The sequence below is a fragment of the Spermophilus citellus genome, assembly GCF_964194105.1.
Source record: "Spermophilus citellus genome assembly, chromosome: 1".
NCBI classification, from domain to species: Eukaryota; Metazoa; Chordata; class Mammalia; order Rodentia; family Sciuridae; genus Spermophilus; species Spermophilus citellus.
The window spans coordinates 66,683,764-66,704,386 of NC_138182.1; the positions used below are offsets into that span (position 1 = coordinate 66,683,764).

The following is a 20,623-nucleotide window of genomic DNA, read 5'->3' on the forward strand; positions in this document are numbered from 1 at the left end:
AAAAGTCTAGGTATATTTAAAAGGAAATTAAAATACAGATAGATATACAGTTGAAGTAACTGTGTTAGATTCAGCTTCAAATTAAAAGAGCACCAAATTCTTTTAAGAATTGTCTGTCACATGATCAGATTTGATCATACTATCATCTTAACTGATCATACTATCAGCATTAACTAAAATTTTTCAAAGATCAATTTTAAAACTGTATTAAATCCCATATCACTTCTATCACCTGTTTTTAAACCATTTAATTACATGATTGGGTTTAACATAAGAGGAAAATAGGACAGCTTTTTAAAGATGAAGGTAGACGTCTAGCATAAAATTACTTAGAAAAAAATTTTGCAAAAACACTTACCAAATAATACTTTGGTAGCATGAAAGTAGTCATGAGCCATTCTCTTAAAGCAGCGATCACTGCTATAAAGATGAATCATGTGCTAACAGGAAGGGAAGGAAAAGGAGAAAAAAAAATTAGTTTACAGCGTAATTTTATCTTTTCCAAAATAAATACCTAATATTTATATACATATTAATTTATCTGCATATTTTAAATGGATCCCTGCTTTTGATAGAGACACTCTTTGAAGTGAACTTTTTTCTAAGAACTTTTGAAAAAGCTGTTTAACTGTGAAGTGGTGAGTAGGCTGTTGTATTTGAACAATTCTCTGATGGTATAGTGTGCTGTCAACATATGTACATATGTAGTAATATTACAGGCATTTTTATTGCAGTTTATTGTTCCGGCTTCCCAATAAGCCAGATAAAATCATGTACAAGAACATTAAGGATTAAGGGAAGTGGTTTCCTTTGGTGATTGCTGGCAAAAATTCACCCTCCCATTATAACAATGTAGTAAATGGACGGTAATATATTTGGCTATTACTTTCCTAAAAAAAATTGTATTCCCAGTTTTCAGAGCTGCTTCGTGCCTAACGTTTGAGGCTTCTTTGGTTGTCCTTTCGTAGGAAAAGGTGCCACGGCATTAGGTAAATTTGCTGTTTCTGTTCTGTAAATATTAAACTCCCCCCCCCCCCCACATACAGTGCTAGCAAAAATAAGTCAAAGATGTAATGTCTATTTAAACACACATTTGAGCTAGTTGTTAGCGCTTAAATTAGAGTCCAGGCTTTGGCTAGAATCAACATAGTTTAAATATTAAAAACCTCAAAATTCATATGGCCCACCCCCGCCTGCTCTCTACACAGGAATAAGAGGTAGAAATGTGTGTGAAAACTACTTCCAGCTATTTAAATACCTAAGTGGCAGCGGGGGTTGGGGGTAGGCTTGTATGCAAGGACTTTAAAAAATGCTTGTCACTAAACCTTTTACTCAGGACATACCGAATTTGCTTTGCTAAATAGATATCCTCACGGATAAAGAGACAAAGAGTGGTTTCAAAAATTTATCATACCGCCCCTAGTTTTCTGTTAAAGAAAAGTACATTTTTTGTGTATTTAAAAATACATACTCATTAAACAAGTCGCTGAAAACCTTAGCGCCCCCACCTAGCTGCTTTCTGGATTTCAGTTTTTTGAGTTTCAGGTCCTTGCACAACACCTAAGACGTGCAATACTCTTTTTCTGCCTAATCCTGGCAGAGAACAGTCCGTAGAGATCTCCCTCCGCGTCTCCACCCTAATTCCCTCTCTTCCTAGATTCCACCCGCTCCTCTCCTTTCCTCCGCCCCCGGCTCCGCCAGCTCAATCTGTCAGAGAAGTTGTGTACAAACTGCGCGGCCGCCCTGCGCGCGAAGCTCGTGGCCCAAGGGGTGCGGTCGGCCCAGTGGAGGCGGGGCCCTCGGTGAACTTCTCTCTTTTCATAGGCTGGCCGATCCGGCCCGGCCGGCGATGGAGTCTTAGGATTCGCGGCAGCGCTGTCAGTCAGACTCGCAGAGCCCGCCTACCCAGAGTTGGGTGAAATAGAGGCGGGCGTCAAGTGTCAGTAGTCGCGGGGCAGGTACGCGCGCTCGCAGCTCGCTCTTGGAGATCGGCGGTGGCGGGAGCGGGCTCCAGCGACTGAGAGAGCGCGGTGGGGCGGGGCGGGAGAAAGTGGCTGCCTGGAGGACATTGGCGTTTACGCGTGGCAGAGCGGAAGAGTTTTGCTTTTCGTGGGCGCCTTCGAAAACTGTGCCGGCTGTTGACCGAGGGGTCTGCCCGGAGCCTCCCCTCCTCCGCCCGCGGCCCCGCGCCGAGCTCGCCGGCCCGAGCCAACGTGGGCCAGGTGGGAAACGCGCCTGACCCACGTACCGCAGCCGGAGCCGCTCCCCGAGTGCCCATGGCTACGCGGGTGCTGACCATGAGCGCCCGCCTGGGACCTGTGCCCCAGCCGCCGGCCCCGCAGGACGAGCCCGTGTTCGCGCAGCTCAAGCCGGTGCTGGGCGCCGCGAACCCAGCCCGCGATGCGGCGCTCTTCCCGGGAGAGGAGCTGAAGCACCCTCACCACCACCCACAGGCGCAGCCAGCGCCCCCGCAGCCCCCGCAGCCGGCGCCGCCTCCCGCCGCCGGCCCGCGGCTGCCTCCAGAGGAGCTGGTCCAGGTAGGAAGAGCCGCTCCCCTCCCTCCGCCTCCTTCCCGGGGCTCGGGCGTGTCCCGCTGCTGCGACGCGCAGGCGACAGGGGCCGCTCCAGGCTGGGGCGTGCGTCGGGGCGCACCAGGAGCTGGTGGTGGGGTGGGCAGCCCCTTTCTGCCCCTGTAGCCTGGGCACAGCATTACGTAGGGAGTAAATGGGGGACCTGGGAGAGGGGAGTCCGAGATGAATCTCCCCTGGCCCTGGCGGGTCAGCCGCGAAGAGGTTAAAGAGGGAATTGGGTGCTCTCGCGCACCTTGTTTTTCTTACGTGTGGTGGATGAAACCTTGTACCTCACGCTCCACTTTAAATTACTCCTTCACCTTTACCCCTCCCACCCGATGCCTTGGAGGTCCACCTCTCCTCCTCGTCTGGGGTTAAGTAGAAACGCAGTTTGGGGTAAAGCTCCCCGGGGTTTCAAACCTTGGGGCTCACTCTTCTTGCTTTAGAAGCGATTGTGGGTGGCTGAGTTTGGAAAACAAGAGGATAACTAAGGTTGTATTGGAGCGCGTATTTTTCCCGAAAAAGAAAAAAAAGCCGGGGGTGTTGTTTTCTACTTGTGCGCGTAAATTTCCTCCCGGAGCCGTGTTGAAAGCTGGCAGTTGGCTTTTACACTTGCCCAGCAGCCGAATTAGAGCAACCGCCTGTTTGTTTCGCCCACGCACGGAGTCATATAGCCCAGAAAAAACTTCACGGGACTTTTAGCTTGTCCCAAGGAAAAAAAAATTGGAAACATACCCACATGCAAACAGCTGGAAGAGCTAAAATCAGAAACCACTAACCGCCACGGGAGCGCAGTGCACGAAAGGGTTTAGTTCGGTTTATTTCAAGACACTTCGTTTAATAACCCCTTGGTAGAGTGTGTTTTTGCTACCCAGCGCCTTGCCTACTCTAGTGGTGGTGGTGGGGGTCAGTGTCGCCGTGATTTGAGAGGACAGTGGCATTTGTCAAAGATGTGATTCACATGACTACAGCGTTGGTTTTTATTTTTAAATCGGGTCTATCCGGGGAATCCCGTCCTCATTCACACCGTATGATCCGAATGATTTGGCGGTCCAAAATGAAATGCTTTTGAAATTTACTAGCAAAATATGACTGGGTTATTCTATGGTGCCGTGGTTAATAGTTATATGAACCATTCCACCTAATTGGGTTTTGCTTTTCTTTTGAAATTTCCTTTTCAATGTTAAAAATTAAAAGAGAATTTAAGCTTATGTTCTGCTAGGAGAGAAGATAGCTGTAAAAAGATTGAGGCGATTTGTCCTTGGGGGAAAAAAAATCACCGATTGAGAACTATTTGGTTATTGGTTATTTCAATTTGGCTTTTTTACTTTTTTATTTTTATTTTACTTAGGAGACACCGAGAGGATAAGGGGATGACGGAGATTTTTTTTTTTTACAGAGTAGGGGGGAATGTAGCATTGGCCCACTGAGAAGGACATGATAAATGTTTTGCTGATGACTGTGCTTCCACACAGCAGCCTCTCCCCACCCACGGGCTTCTTAGCACCAGTCTACCAAGGGAGTGATTTTCCCTTAGGTAATTAAAGATCTGTTTTAGATAGGGATATGAATAGGAACATTTCATTATCATATTAACCAATTACCGAATCTGCTGATTAAAATCAACATTTAGATCAAATGTTGAAGGTGAAATCTGTTTGTGACAGTGGATACTACGCTTTGCTTAAAACATTGTATTTAAGTTTCCATTGAACAATAAATAAAAAGCCACTGAAATAGCCAACGAATGTTTTATATTAGATATATTGGAAATGTCTAGTCAAGCAAAAAAGTTTTTTTTTTGCAGAGTTGATTTAAGGGTTTGCATATTTTTTTGTTTAAATAAAACATGTAAAATATAACTATGTAGCGTGGACAGAATTGAGGTAGCTAGGCAGTACTTTGATATAGTACTTTAATTGTAAACTGTAATGGTCAGGGAATCAGGAGTGATACTATTATTGCATCAGAAAGGAATATATTTCTGTTTGCTTTTTTTCTTGATTTGCCTCTTTCACTTTTTTTGAGCGATTTTACTAAAGACATTACAAAGACTTGTAAGCTTTAGTGTAAACCAGTAATTATACAATTGGCAAAACAAACCTGGTATGTTTATAAGCAATACTTATACTAGTATACTAGTAATAGAAGTTTGCCCTAGTATTTTACAGAGGGATCTTTGTGTGTGTGTGTGTGTGTGTGTAGGTGAGGGGGACAGTAGTAAGCACCATTTTGGTCCTTCCTGAGATGAATCAGGTGGATTATGCATGTTTGTTTCTTTTCTTTTTTAGACAAGATGTGAAATGGAGAAGTATCTGACACCTCAGCTTCCTCCAGTTCCAATTATTCCAGAGCATAAAAAGTATAGACGAGACAGTGCCTCAGTCGTAGACCAGTTCTTCACTGACAGTGAAGGGTTACCTTACAGCATCAACATGAACGTCTTCCTCCCTGACATCACCCACCTGAGAACTGGCCTCTACAAATCCCAGAGACCGTGCGTAACATACATCAAGACAGAACCTGTTACCATTTTCAGCCACCAAAGTGAAACGACTGCCCCTCCTCCTCCGGCCCCAACCCAGGCCCTCCCTGAGTTCACCAGTATATTCAGCTCCCACCAGACCTCAGCTCCAGAGGTGAACAATATTTTCATCAAACAAGAACTTACTACACCAGATCTTCATCTTTCTGTCCCTCCCCAGCAGGGCCACTTGTACCAGCTACTGAATACACCGGATCTAGACATGCCCAGTTCTACAAACCAGACAGCAGTAATGGACACCCTTAATGTTTCTATGTCAGCCGCCATGGCAGGCCTTGACACACACACCTCTGCTGTTCCGCAGACTTCAATGAAACAATTCCAGGGCATGCCCCCTTGCACATACACTATGCCAAGTCAGTTTCTTCCACAGCAGGCCACTTACTTTCCCCCATCACCACCAAGCTCAGAGCCTGGAAGTCCCGATAGACAAGCAGAGATGCTCCAGAATTTAACCCCACCTCCATCCTATGCTGCTACAATCGCTTCCAAACTGGCAATTCACAATCCAAATTTACCTGCCACTCTGCCAGTTAATACGCAAAATATCCAACCTGTTAGATACAACAGAAGGAGTAACCCCGATTTGGAGAAACGCCGCATCCACTACTGCGATTATCCTGGTATGTGATCTTACTTGGTTGAAGCATTGAGAAAGAGTGTGTGTGTGTGTGTGTGTGTGTGTGTGTGTGTGTGTGTATACATATCCTTTTCATCCTTGGGCTTTAAGTTTACATAGAAAAGTTCTACTTGACAGTTAACAAAAAAATCATATACATTTGTTATCTTTCATATTCTATTTCTGTGCTTTACCTTGGTGTGTAACCAAGTAGTTTTCTATGGCGTATTTTATTTTATTTATTCACTTTTGTTTTGCAGTACTTGGGATTGAACTCTGGGGCGCTCTACCACTAAGTCACATCCCCAAGGCCCCTCTCTCCTTTTTCTAAAATTTTATTTTGAGATAGGGTTTTGCTTGAATTTCCCAGGCTGACCTCAAACCTGGGATCCTCCTGCCTCAGCCTCCCAAATTGCTGGGATTCTAGGCAGGTTTCATTGTGCCCAGCTTTATTTTCTGTATTAAAAAAAAAATTGGCTACAACATTCTGGGAAAAAGTTACCTTATGTACTTTTTTCTATTAAATTTTTTAAAATTTCATTTAGGATTATAGTATTAAAATCTAAATCAATTGCCCTGGAAAGAGTAGGGTAGGAGAAAATAATATGTTGGCTCAAAGGTACCTTACTTACTGCTGGTACAAGACTATATATGGGATACATTTAAGGATGGTTCTGATGAGCACATGCATCTCATTCAAGAATGAGCACATGCTAAAGTATAAATTCATGACAGTAATGAATGTATCTCCCAAGTTGCTGGTATAAGCTAGTTTATGATTAATATGGGGCATGATTTATTGACTGTGGTGCATGATATGCCATGACATGCTAAATGAAAAAAAAACAAGAAATGTTAGGAGTACAGAAAATTATAGTCATCTTGGATAATGGTTTAGCAATGTCAGCTCTACAACCATTAAAAATTTTTTTTAAAAACATACTATAGTAGCTATTAAATCACTAAAATGTGTATTGCTAGTAAAAATTACCTACTGGAATATAAACACAAGTTTTCCATTTGTCATTTACCTGTGTTCTTTCCTACTAAAGTGATACCAAAAAAAAATTACTTTGTTTCTTTAATGAGGTAGTGGGGGGAGGGCTCCTTGATTTAAAACTGAAGCTTCAAATATTTTATCTAGCATGAGAGAGTTCTTTCAAGGCAGATTTTAAATACTGAATCATCAAATGTAAGGATTTCAAAAGGTCTCCAGAATGACAAGCTGTTCTTCCTCTGCTCCTTTATTTTAGGTTGCACAAAAGTTTATACGAAGTCTTCTCATTTAAAAGCTCACCTGAGGACTCATACTGGTATGTAATTTTCTTGTTAATTCTTTAAGTTGTGTAAATAGTGTAAGTGGTATTCATCCTTTTAAAAGCCAACACGTGTTTGATCTCTTCTTTCTTCTGTCAACTTTTATTTTTTAATGGCCTACCTTTTCAGCACTAGCTTGGCTCAAAATTCAGTTCCATGAGGATGTCTGGTTCCAGGAAAGCTGATGCTCACTCACAAAGGCCTTGCCCTGTCACTTCCATAGAATTAATTACCCAAAAACATAAACAACAATGTTTACTAATGGGTTTTAAAACGTTTAATGGCAGCGCTGTTCATGTCTTGAAGGAAAGAAATTTCTCTCTCCGGGGCAAATCAGTTTGCTTTAAATAAAGCCCTTTTAAACAATCAAAACTTTGCCATTTAGCATGTACAGCATTGCAGCTTAATACAAGGTCCCTGTTAGCTTAAAATATTTGTGTTGAGTGTGTTTGCTGTGTTTGAAAGATAGGCCTGAAGTTGCAGAGTTTTCAGACTGGTCAAAAATAGAGTTATGGTTTAAAGTTATTCTACACCTTACACACCACCCCGACATTTGATATGTTTGAGACATCATCTTTATTCTAGCTTATATTTCATCCTCATTTAAAACATGCTTTTAAGCTTAGCCCCTTCAATTTTGTAAGTTTTTGTTTTATTAAATCTATAGCAATAACTTTTAGGAGGTTTTTAATTTAAAAATTTTATATCAGAACCCAGTTTTAAGACGAAACTAGGTGGCATACTTTATTAAAGGGCTCCGCGTACCCATAATATTTTCGAATATATGGATGGTTACTATTTGTAATTTTCTTTAAGAATAGCCCTAAAGGAAAGAACTCTTAAAGTGATTATACTTTTTTTTCCTCAATAAATACAGCCTTACCTAAAGTTCAAAGAATAAGTTTGCTAATAAAAGCAGTGACCTAGCAAAATGTATTATTCCATTATTGCTATGGAAACCAAAGTATTCAACAGTTCCTTTGAATGGGTCGTTGGATTAGTGTGAGGACTTGAATCTCCCCAGGCTAGATGTTACTATGGAAATTGAGTTTTGATAAATGAAGTAGTTATCTCTAACTGCTGCATTAAAAAGTAAAAGCCTTTGAACAAAGGTCAGTGCTGAGATATAGCCACGAGAGGAATATGGTTGGTTGCAAACAGTTTGTGTGCGTGTTAGAGAAGTACTGTTTGATATCTCAATGATAAAAATCTAGTTATTAAAATCCAAATAGTATTGATGACAATGTGGTAGATACCAGGGCTTTCTGAGAAACTGCTTTAAAAAAAAAGACACTTGAACTTATCTATGAAATAAATGAGTTGTTTTGGCCCGAGGTTTTTAAAGGCAGACAAATTGATTATATAAAAGGAAAGAACCTTCATAAACAACCTAAGGTGAAAATTATGTTTACAGTTAAGTGTCCACAAAAGAATTAAGCATATTAAAAAGATGTCAACCTAAACTCTTCAAAATACAGATGACAAGTGCCAGGAAAATATTCAGTATAAAATATCCTTTTACAGACGATATGCTCTGTTAAGGAAATGTTTAACACAGGGTTTTACCTGACGTTTTGATTAAGAGGAGGTGGGAATAACTTAGAAACATTTGAACTGTTGCTTTTTTTCTCTTGGAAGTCCTTGAAACTGGAGATAGGAAGGAGGGAATACATTTTCATGGGGTTAAAGTCCCCTAATAAAGGAAGAATATAATCACATATAACGATGTAATCAACTGCTTATTGCAGGGATGTAGTCAGGCCATATCTAAATAGCCTTTCAACCCCTGTCAGGGTTTAGTGCTCTGAATGCTTGTACCTAGGATTCTGGAACTTGACCTGCTGGCAAAGAAATTTAATAGTGGGTTGTCTTAACAATGCTTGCCCTAATAAAAACAAACTAAAAAGAGGACCTAGGCCTAGTTTGGGTCCCATGCATCAACTTTTTTCACCTGATCATAAACATTGTGGCCTTCAACATCTAATGAGTAAGACCCTGTAATCCAGTTTAATAAAGTTTTGTTTGATAGTCTTTCAAATGCCTGGGGGAGGGTTTTACCAGACTAGTTCATCTGGCTAAACCCGTTCTTGGGTAATCATAGAGCATTGAGGTTGTTTTCTCCTCATTTCTCGTTTCTAGACAATGCCTTTTAAAATTACCTGTGTGCTCTCATTGCATCCCCCCACCCAACCAGTTGTTTTTCAGTGAATGTATCTGGACCCAGCAGAGGCTTGTGTTTTTGCCTCCCCCCCCCTTTCCCTTTTAAGGCCCTGGTAGATGAAATAGGTTTTGTTTATTTTTCCCCTCTAAATAACTTCCCTCATTTAATAGCTTGTTAGGTTTTCTTTCTGTGTCCCTTGCTTCCACATAGGCAATTTATTAGGGAACTTTAAAACCTATATGGTAATGTCAGTCTGTGTTTGATGACATAATAGAAATTATTGTTTAAATGGTTGCTGTTTTGCAGGCAGAATGCAAAGTACCCTAGCATTTCTTTGGAGAAATAATTGTAATTGCTTTAAAATGTCAAGTTACTGTATGTTTTTAAAATGATTTAAGCAATTAAAGCAATCTGCATCTGGGTTCTGTTTAGTTACTTATTTTGGACTTTTAGATTATAAATGATTTTTTAACTTGGGTTGCAAATTGAACTTGAGCAAAGAGTGTTTCCAAAACAGGTTTTTTTTTCCCCCATAATTTGGGATGAAAGAGTAAAAGATAAACCTGCTTCTTGAATCACAAATACCATAACATTCAAGTTCAAGTTCATGAGCTTTGATTTCTTTATTAGGAAACCATACTTAAATAGTACAAAGTTCCATCTTGTTTGTGTGGTCAAACAAAATACCTGAAATAGAAGTTGCCTTTATTCTAGGGAACCATTATATTTCATTGATATCCATATATACATAAGACAGCATAATAACAGGCCTATAGAGACATTCTTTGTGTGAGTAAGTAGGTGTTTGTGTATGTATACGTGGTTATCATGCTTCTGGTTAGAAATAGTTATGGCTGCTTCTAGGCAACAGTGTCAATAAGTAGTGTGTTTCCCAATCTAAATATTTGTACTTTTAACAGTAAAGTGAACATTCTGCATGAATTTTTATGCCTTATGATATATACAAGGGGCTATTCCTATTGCTATCATTCTAAATTTGCTCCCAAGCACCTTTAAAAAAAAAAAAAAAGGTTTCACATATCCATCAGCCCTTCTAAGTCACTGTGACTGATAAAGTATCTTATTCAAAGAGCTTGTAGTTTGGGGTTTTTTGTTTTGTTTTGGCGCTAGAGATCAAACTATGCATGCTGGGGAAAAGCATGCTAACCACTGAGCTGCCTCAGCCCCTTTTGCTTAATTTCATCATGAAATTTAAGATTACTTTTCAGCCTCACCGCTCTGGGACAGGGCAGAAGATTAGCAGTTGTACAGAGAAAACTCTGAGGAATACACACCCTTAGTGCAAGCATCACTCAGACCAGGACTGGTTCCACAGACTGACAGAGGAAAGGACGATTTGACACACTCGTACAAGAGAAAATGGAAACCTATAAATAGCATAGGAACACAAAACCCGGACTCTTCAGTGCTTGTTCAAGATTCTTTGTTTAAGAAAGAATTCTACATTAGGTCTTGGAAGCCCAAACCTCCTTGTAAAGGGAGTCAATTCCTATGTTCTTTCTTGCTTTACTTTTCTTTCTTTCTTCCTCTTTCTTTTTGTGCTGGGGATTGAACCCAGGGGTACTTTACCACTAAGCCACATCCCTACCCCTTTTTGTTTTTTCTTCTGAGACATAGAGTCTTACTAAGTTGCTTAGGGCTGTGTTGATTCTCCTGCCTCAGCCTCCTGGGTCACTGGAATTTCAGGTGTTGCCACTGTGCCCAGCTAGTTCTTAATGATATTGATAAGTATATATGTTTTAAAAAACACAATGTATTTTATCTTTTATTTTGAGCCAGGGTCTTGCTAAATTGCTGAAAGTCTCACTCAATTGCTGAGGCTGGCTTTGAGTTTGTGATCCTCCTGCCTCAGCCTCCAGAGTCTCTGAGATTAGAAGTCTGTATCACTATTCCCGGCTCTACTTGAAATTTGCATTTTAGCTTCTCGTAAAGTAGTAAAAGTCTTTAGATATAAATATCTGGTCTAGTACATGGCGCCAAAGTCATTATCCTATGACTATATTGGGTATACATTTGATTTTTTTAAAGTATTGGTAATGTTGGCAACAAAGGTGTTTTCAGTATAGGCACTACTCCATTGAAAGGAACATTATATTGTGAACATAAATTACTCTCTTTTTGGTAGAAAATGAGTGAGAAAAGCTTTAAAAAAAAAACTGGAGAGAGGATTTCATTTCAGGCCTTAATGAATGGAGAACATACAATTTAGATCCAGAATAGATCAGTATTAGTTAGATGTTTGATCTATTTCACTGGGAGAATTAGCATAGGGAAAATATTTCACATGATGAGATTTAGTGGCCAGTGATTTTATTTTAAATTATTTTTACAATTTTATTTTCACTTGCAGCTTTGAAATTTATTTTCTATATTGACAATTTCTGGCTTATTTAAAAAAAAAAAAAGTTTGAGCCTTAAGAGACTTGCTGGTTCAGACCCTGAAGAGGTATTTATGAGAAAGCTTAGAAACAATTTCTTTTCAGTGACTCACTGGGAAGATTAAACTTTGCTTCTAGGACTTGTTCTTTCATCTGAAAAACATTTACATAGGAAGTTGATTAAACATTGTTTCAAGATGATAAAGCTTATCAAAGGTTAAGAAGAATAATTTGATTCAGCAAACATTTGACCGATTTTTGTGGAGAATCCAGAATAATCTCTTCTTACCCTTTTTGTTTTTAAAGGAGTGAGAGAAGATAGTTCATAAGTAGATTAAATAGAATTGCTGAAATTGAGATAGAAACAGCCAGCTGTGCCAGTGAAAGAATGTAGAGCTGTTTTTTTTTGTTTTTGTTGTTGTTGTTGATATATAGTTAGTGGCAGGATTTTTGTTTTTTAGTAATAATTTGATCACTCAAGCATTTTGCTTTGGCTGATATTTTTAGTTCTATAGAATGTAGTAGCTGTTTACTTGATGACCTACATCTTTTCTGGTGAAGAAACAAAGTAATGTCCTATTTGAGTCGAAGTATCTCTGGCAGCATTCCTGTTCTGGCAGTCTGTATTATTTACTTTAAAGGATCTCTAACAACTCCAATTAGTTACTGTTTTAGAAGTGCACAGTAGGTAACTTTTCTGAAAAAACATCTATGCAGAAGAACACATTAACTTGGCTACTTTATAAAAAGGCACACACCTTTAAGAGCAGGGAGGAATCCACTGGTCTGGGATAATTGTGTCAACTACAAATGAAGGAAAAGATATCCGGTACTCATTCTGTGCTAGGGAAAATGAAAATACACGTTTATTTTCTATTCAGGTTTAAAAAAAGAAAGAAAAGGTAAAAATATTTCATAGACTCCTCACTTTTTGAAGTTACTTTAGGATCTTATTACAAAGATTGTGAATATGAGTGTTATTGTTTTTGAGAAAAAGGAAAAAAGTTTCATTGCTTTGCTACCAAAGGAGAAACACAGGGTACTCCTGTCTCAAAGGCTGTGATTCTACCCAACAGCAGGAATTAGGGGGCTTTTAAAGTGGGGATTCAAAGGCTGCAATTCTCAGATCTCTCTGTTAGAGTTGTAATTCACTTGTTAATTTGGAAGACAGTCATTTCTGAGATCTTCTGATACCATCCCCAGAGTCTGGATTAATTCATTTCTCTGGTGGGTGTATACTCAAGGACAGGTAAATCTGCCTAAAATGGGGAAGAAAGGTAATCCTGTTTGTTTCCCCGAGGTTAGGGTTTGTGAGTTGTCTTTGTCAGGAGGCTCAAGAATTGTTATTTCAGTAACCCTAAAAATGACAGAGATGTTCTTCCTGGGATTTGAGGACCCTGAGAAGTAGTAGTAGTTTAGGAGCCAGGAGACTGATCCTGCTTGATAGGGACTGTGGATAACAAGAGTGAGTGTTCCCTTCCACTCCCTTCTTTTTTGCTGTGCTGCCCAGGCTGGCCTCAAAATCAGCTTTCCTCCAGCCTCAACCTCTTGAGTAGCTAGGGTTCCCTGTGTGTATCATCTCATCCACTGCCCGGCCATATCCCTTCTTCCTGCCCCTCTAAAAGAGGAGACTCCTTGCTGCCGTTGACCAGCTCTAGGAGCCTCGGAACTTCTTGATTTTTCTCAGGTCTAGTCCAATTCTGTAAAAGAAAGTTTTATGTAGACTTTATCCCTGTACAGCTTCAGGGTGGATAAATGTTTTCTTCTGAAGAGACTCAAGCACGATTTTCACCTAAATATACATTTAGTCAGATTACCCTTGGTCACAGGCCAGGATAAAGCCCAGCTTTTCTCTAATTTTGTAAAAAAGGAGAGAAAAACTGACAGCCTCCTTTACTTTCCCTCTTTTCATTATGAAAATAACTGCTAGTCAGAGTTTGGCCGAATGCATGATTGTTTCAGAGAGGCATTGGGAAAACTGTGGCATCACAGCAGAAGTAGAAGAGGTCTCTACCTCTGCAGAGCTTAAAAAGCTGTTGAGAAGACAGAACACAGATATTCGAAGCCTTCATAAAGCAATGTATGAGCAAGTGCAAATCAGTGATTCAAAAAAGAAAACAAATTATTTTGATTGTTTCCTAAAAGTAGGCCCATTGCTAATAGGGCACTACATCTATTAGATGCATTTAAAATGAACCTTTCTGTGTTCCAAGTGTAGGAGATCTGCAGTGAGCTCTAATAAGGAAAATTACTGACATAGGTACAATGTTTTCTGTTTTTTCCTTTTTATTATTAAAAGAAAATCTAATAATTGAGGCTGTTTCAGAGTCTCAATTTCCTAAGTCTGTGATGATGGGGAAAAAAATCTATTAAGTTTTTTTAGGCCAGAGACCATATCTTATTTGTGTTTTGCAAGGCATTTAGTATAGGCCATACTTTAATACATACTGTCTAATTCTGATGGTGTTCACTTTTATCTTTTTATAAACTACCATTCATTAGATTTTTAATTATCAGGAAGGAAAGAGATTTTCAAATTTGCTGTAATAGACTTTAAAAAAGTTACCTAACGTACCTTTTCTAAGAAATATTTCCTTCTGTGATTTTTTTTTCTTTTGTTAAAAGAATCTATGTAGAACATTCTAGAGAAAGGCCTTAGTATGGGTCTATTGAATATGTTCAGCAGAGCAGAGAAACCTCCCATTCCATTGTAGTAGGTTCAAAAGTCATTTTTTTTTTTTAAAATCTGTTCATCAGAAAGAAAAAAATAGATACTGTTTTAGTTTCTTGCTGGAGATTTTTTGAATACTTCACAAACATTCTGCTAAACCACTGAAATTCACCTAGTCTGGGAGAGAGGAATACTCATCAGTAATGCTTGGGGACTGCTGATACCATGCTGGAACCCATTTTTAGGACCCAAAAGGCCCAGAAAAGTGGGTCTTCACGGAGGGCTGGCCCAGTTAGGGTGTGCCGAGGCTTCAGACCATTTGAGTTTAAGGGCTGGTGGAAGTCCATTAAGCTATTCCTTACCCTTCATGAGTGGTTTCAGAATCTAAATAAATTTGAACAATATGTATATATTTCTTGCATCATTCAAAGAGAGTGTATTAGTGTTTGCTAATGGAAGATTTAAGTGAGACATTAAGGAAGCGTGGCAGGCCAGGATTCTTAATGTGGAAATCAGTTTGCTTCTAACTCCTGGGGTTGTTGCAAGGATTAAGGAAGGTAGTGAGAACCTAGCTCTGGAGGAGGTGCCAGTGGAGGTTGTTATCTGCTCCCTCTTCCCTTTTGTTGGTAACGTTTCTGCTTAACATTTTAATAAAATATCTTCATGACTTTATCAATATGGATAGTATGCATGTTTCGGACTTTTTTTTTTTTTCCAAAAATTAGTGACTCTTTGCATTTTCTTATGATAGGAACAATTTGCTTACTTTATTTGAGATAAAATCTAAGATTATTGTCCATGTTGTACAAATTTTTCAGTTTTTTTTTTTTTGCCTTTGGAAAGTTTCACATTAACAGCAGGAGAACTTAAAACTACAGTTGATGTTGAAAGAGCTTAACTAAATATTTTAAATTGGTGGTATTGGAAAGAGATTCTGTAAAAATCCAATTAAACTTTTGAAAGCTCTATCCTGTTGAAATATAACTTGAAGGAAGTCAGTTTGGTTTCCCAGAAGTACTGTGCATAGTGTTTCTGGCTGAGGAAGAAAGGCTCAAGTCTGCTGTTTGGCCAGAAATTGGGTACCAGCTTCCTCTACGATGTTTTGCTTGAACAGTGTTGACACTTGAACAAATCCCATAGAAACTGCCCCAAGTGGGGAATAGTTATCCTTGCTTTTATAGTAAGACTTGGCCCCAGTAACTACTGTTCCAGACACTGGTAGTATTCTTGGCTGGATAATCTATAGATGTGTATAAATTGAGAGCAAAACCCCAAATGTTTTAGGAACTTGAATGGCTACTGTATTTTGACCAATCTGTAAAGTAAGTTTTAAAAAATATTGGTGCCGTTTATTGCTTTGTAGCCAATAAAAACAGTGAACAAAAAGAGTCTAGTGTCCCTTGTTTCTTAAATAAACTGAATTCACTTCTCCTGCTATTTAGTTATTAAATTCAAAAGACTAGAATGATTTCTTTTAAAATTAGGACTCTGTAAGAAGTTGTTGCCTTGCCTTAGACATCAGAAATGTTTTTGTTTAACCCAGTATGTTTGTTTCTGTGATTTGTTTTCATGAGGAACAAAACCAAACACTTCAGTGCAAAGTTATTTCTTCTGTTTGATTTAAATCCACAAACAAGATAGTTGCACTTACCACTGGTACTAAAATGTTTCTGCATATCAAACAGTTATATGTGAATGTCAGCGAAAGACGGGTGAATATGTTGCTGAAAAGTTTTGAGTGTATTTGCTTAAATTTCTAGTTGAAATTTACTGTGAGGCACTGGGGAATGAGAGTATAATACACCAATTTTAAAAGATGGAGGAAAAAGAATTTACTATGAGAAACAGCATCCCAAATTGAGATGTATATTTTTTAAATGGGATGATAGGACCTGAGAAGGAAATTAAGTAAATAAGTGTGCATTAGGTCAGAACCAGAAGAGGGGGGGAAGGTGGCTATGAATGCATACTGTAGGAATCCAAGGTGAGATCTCATAAGAGTCAGTGGTTATTAGAACAGTTGAAATACATTAACTTCACAAGCTGTAGAAACCTCATCATATGTGGATAATTTTTTTTTTTTTTGTACTAGGAATTGAATCCTGAGATTTTTTATTTCTGAGCAACATTCTCAGTCCTTTTAAATTTTTTTTTCTTAATTTTTTTAAGATAGGGGCTCCCTAAATTGTTGAAGCTGGCCTTGAACTTTTGATCCTTCCACCTCAGCCTCTCTAGTTGCTGGGATTATAGGCATTGGCTGGACAATTTAGATTAAGATTAAAATTCATATTCAGTTGGATAATCCTACAACTCTCCTGAATATGATACTGCTAAATTAGGCAGGAAGGTTGCTGAGTGTTCAAAGCAACTTTGAGGTTTTTTTTTTTTTTTTTTTTTTTTTTTTCCTTTTTAGAGGAAAACATTTTTTAAAGCAAAAAGGTGCCCAACTAGAGTATGCCAACAGTACTTTAATATGCAAATTTGTCTCATTCTTATCTAAACTCATTAATACTCAGAAAATTTTAACAAAGCAGAAATTAGGAATCTAGTCAGTGAAAGACTAAGCTTTGAGATTTATATGTATACATGAACTTAAATAAGATTGATTCTAAAACAGTGAATTAAAATTGCATTATAAAGCTGGGGTGTGATGGAGCACCTCTATAATCCTAATGATTTAGGAGGCTAAAGCAAGAGGATCCTAAGTTTCAGGTCAGCCTCAGCAATTTAAGGAGACACTGTTTCAAAAATAAAACTGGCGATTGTAGCTCAGTGGTAAAGCAGTCCTGGGTTCAATCCCCGGTATCAAAAAGAAACAAAATAACTGCATTACACGTAGTTGTTGAAAGTTTGCAGCTAGCAAACTTAAGAGAACATTAAGAATACAAGTTGCAGGTGGGCAGGGCTCAGTCATCAATTCAGTATTCAAGTGGAGAGCTGTGAAAACAGGAAGGTTGATCAGGGATTTGTCATGAATTGCTCCTGAATGTTCCCGTGAGGCCATGCATTTAGGTTTTGTTCGCTGTATCTCAAGCATCAGGACAGTGACTGGAGTATAAGACACTTGTCAAATTGCTTGTAGTAATTTTTTTTTTTTTTTTTTTTTCCTGAGGGACTGAACTCGGGTACTTGACCACTGAGCCACATCCCCAGTCCTATTTAGAGACAGGGTCTCACTGAGTTGTGTAGCACTTCACTTTTTGCTGAGGCTGGCTTAGAACTCACCATCCTCCTGTTTCAGCTTCCCCAGCCACTGGGATTACAGGCATGCTCCATTCTGCCCAGCATAGTAACTTTTTTGGTGCAAAGAAATGTTTCTTAAGGAAGAAAATTTACATGCACACCAGCAAATGTTAGGATTGTTATGGTTCTTTCATGGCCTGAACCTGTATCAGTGAGAACTAATCAGTACCTGACTTGGGGGTCTGGCCAAGACATTTATTAAATATCAGATGCATTAAGCCTTTAGACTTTAAAAATGTTTTAACTTTGTTTCCCTTCAGTCTCAAAAGAGGGATGTGAATGTGTGTGCTAGTGTGAAACTAAGGAGATTTTCCTTAGAATGCCTGAATAGTCCATTATAGGAGGTCATGGGTTATGTGTTGAAAGCTTCAGTCAGCCTAATTTAGACGTTAAAGACCAATTTCAAGCAAAGGAATTGTGGTACAAGAAATTAATCTTGAAGGTGATTTGACCAGCTCCCTCTTGAGTAGCTCTAAAATTTTCGTGCTCCCTCACCCACCATGTAGCCACTAGCCCTACAATAATTTAATTTGGGTTAGTTTGCGAAGAAAGCATGTTTGCACAGTGATAAGGCCATTCAGGCCCAATCTAATCACTTCACGGATTGATGTGTGCAGGAGTACATAGAAAATAAGGGCACTGAATTATAGGTTAAATCCCATTCTGTGAAATGAGTTTGCTGGATTGCTTTGAGGGACTATAATATTTTAGTTCATAATGGAATGCATGATCCTTTCTTCCTGTGCTTGGCCCCTGGTTTAAAAAAAAAAAATCCTCAGGTGTTATCTACAGTTGTCCTCTGAGCAGGCCACCTCACCCTGTTTGTTGGTTGTCACAGGTGAAAAGCCCTACAAGTGCACCTGGGAGGGCTGCGACTGGAGGTTTGCACGATCAGATGAGCTGACCCGCCACTACCGGAAGCACACGGGCGCCAAGCCGTTCCAGTGCGGGGTGTGCAACCGCAGCTTCTCGCGCTCGGACCACCTGGCCCTGCACATGAAGAGGCACCAGAACTGAGCCGCCGGCGCCACGCTCACCGCGGTGCGCGCCGCAGTCTGTTCCGCAACCTTTAAACTACAAACTTTATTATTCATATATATATAAAAAAAGAGAAAGAAAGAAAAGAAAAAAGAAAGAAAAGAAAACAAAAAAACTGGAAATGTATATTTTGTATATTTGAGAAAACAGGGAATACATTGTATTAATACCAAAGTGTTTGGTCATTTTAAGAATCTGGAATGCTTGCTGTAATGTACACGGCTTTACTCAAGCAGATTTCATCTCATGACAGGCAGCCAGCCACGTCTGGCCTGGGTCGGGGTGGAGGGGGGTGCACGGTGTTTTTAACCTCGGCACCGTCGTTTAACGTGACAGTGGTGAGTGAACAAATCACTTGGCAGGTACTGGGAAGAAGGATGGCTTGTATGTCAAGATTTTACTTGACGGACATAGTTTTTGTCATTATTAGGTGATCCCTTAGAGGTACGCACTGTACCTGGCAATTCACAAATAGCCATTGAACAAATGTGTGTGTGTGTGTTTTTTTTTTAAATGAGTTGCCTATATTTGCTATTCAAAATTTTGTAAATATGCAAATCAGCTTTATAGGTTTATTACAAGTTTTTTAGGATTCTTTTGGGAAAAATCAAACTTCTTTTGAAAATAGCTGTAAATACATTTACAGTTAGAATTTGTGATAAGATACCTCTCAAAAACGTTACCAAATTCATTTCTTAGGGGGGAAGGAATAATCATTCAAATGAACTTTTAGGGAAAAGCAAATTTCATGCACTGATTAAAATAGGATTGTTTATTTTAAATACAAAAGATGTTTTTTATGAATTATAAACTGAAGAGCTTAAAGATAGTTACAAATATACAAAAGAAAGTTGAACCTCTTAAAATAAGCTAAACAGTATCATTTTTTAAAGGAAGGACTTAATGTAGTTTTCACATGGCGATGTTGAATTTATGATGCAGTTTTCACGTATGGAAACGTTGAATTTATGATGCAGTTTTCATATACCAAGGTGTTTGCTTGTGCAGTACTGTTGGTTAAATGACAATTTATGTGGATTTTGCATGTAATATACAGTGAGACACAGTAATTTTATCTAAATTACAGTGCAGTTTAGTTAATCAGTTGTTAATACTGACTCAGTGTCTGCCTTTAAATATCAATGATATGTTGAAAACTTAAGGAAGCAAGTGCTACATATATGCAATATAAAATAGTAATGTGATGCTGATGCTGTTAACCAAAGGGCAGAATAATAAGCAAAATGCCAAAAGGGGTCTTAATTGAAATGAAATTTTAATTTTGTTTTTAAAATATTGTTTATCTTTATTTATTTTGTGGTAATATAGTAAGTTTTTTTTAGAAGACAATTTTCATAACTTGATAAGTTATAGTTTTGTTTGTTAGAAAAGTTGCTCTTAACATGTAAATAGATGACAAACGGTGTAAATAATTTTGTAAGAGGCTTCAAAATGTTTATACGTGGAGACATACCTACATGAAAAGCATAAATCAGTTGCTGTTTTGCTTCTTTTTCCCTCTTATTTTTGTATTGTGGTCATTTCCTATGCAAATAATGGAGCAAACAGCTGTATAGTTGTAGAATTTTTTGAGAGAATGAAATGTTTATATATTAACGACAATTTTTTTTTTTGGAAAATAAAAAGTGCCTAAAATATTCATTTTGTGCTTTTCTTCTTTACCTGTTATAGCAAGGAAAATTAGCAAATTCCATTCCTAAAACTCTTTATTATTTGAAAGGGTCTGATCAGGGAAGTTAATGAAATACCAATTCTCAGGCCTAGCATAGTAACACACACCTGTTATCCTAGCAGCTTAGGATGTGGCAGTAGGATTCCAAGTTTAAGGCCAGCCTGAGCAACTTGGCAATGGGGCTCAGTGGTAAAGTACCCCTGGGTACAATCCCCCATACAAAAAAAAAAAAAAAGGCACTAGCTGGGGATATAGCTTAGTTGGTAGAGTGCTTGCCTCACACACACAAGTCCCAGGCTTCAATCCCCCAGCACCACCAAAAATACAAAAAAAAAAAAAAAAAACCTCTGAAAATGAAAAACTAAAT

The 20,623-nt window shown here is 38.7% G+C and overlaps 1 protein-coding gene across 2 annotated transcripts; it reads left to right on the forward strand.

Annotated features, from left to right (window-relative positions):
• The first annotated feature begins 1,927 nt into the window (after positions 1–1,927).
• On the forward strand, positions 1,928–20,214 carry KLF5 (KLF transcription factor 5). 2 transcript variants are annotated; one of them, XR_014022657.1, is made up of 5 exons: positions 1,928–2,537; positions 4,862–5,738; positions 6,988–7,047; positions 18,364–19,471; positions 19,506–20,214. XR_014022657.1 is itself a non-coding variant. In XM_081299196.1 (4 exons), the coding sequence occupies exons 1-4, from the start codon at positions 2,277–2,279 to the stop codon at positions 18,540–18,542; spliced, it is 1,377 nt and encodes a 458-aa protein (XP_081155322.1). In that variant the 5' UTR covers positions 1,928–2,276; the 3' UTR covers positions 18,543–19,505. The 2 variants fall into 2 exon arrangements, 1 of the variants encoding a protein (XP_081155322.1); XM_081299196.1 differs by lacking the exon at positions 19,506–20,214 and having other exon boundaries at positions 18,364–19,505.
• Positions 20,215–20,623: the final 409 nt, after the last annotated feature.

Bases quoted from the DNA above. Each gene is read 5' to 3' on its own strand.
- KLF5 (XM_081299196.1), top strand. From the start codon at position 2,277: ATGGCTACGCGGGTGCTGACCATGAGCGCCCGCCTGGGACCTGTGCCC. The intron at 2,538-4,861 runs GTAGGAAGAGCC...TTTCTTTTTTAG, and splicing joins CTCCAGAGGAGCTGGTCCAG to ACAAGATGTGAAATGGAGAA. The intron at 7,048-18,363 runs GTATGTAATTTT...TGGTTGTCACAG, and splicing joins TCACCTGAGGACTCATACTG to GTGAAAAGCCCTACAAGTGC.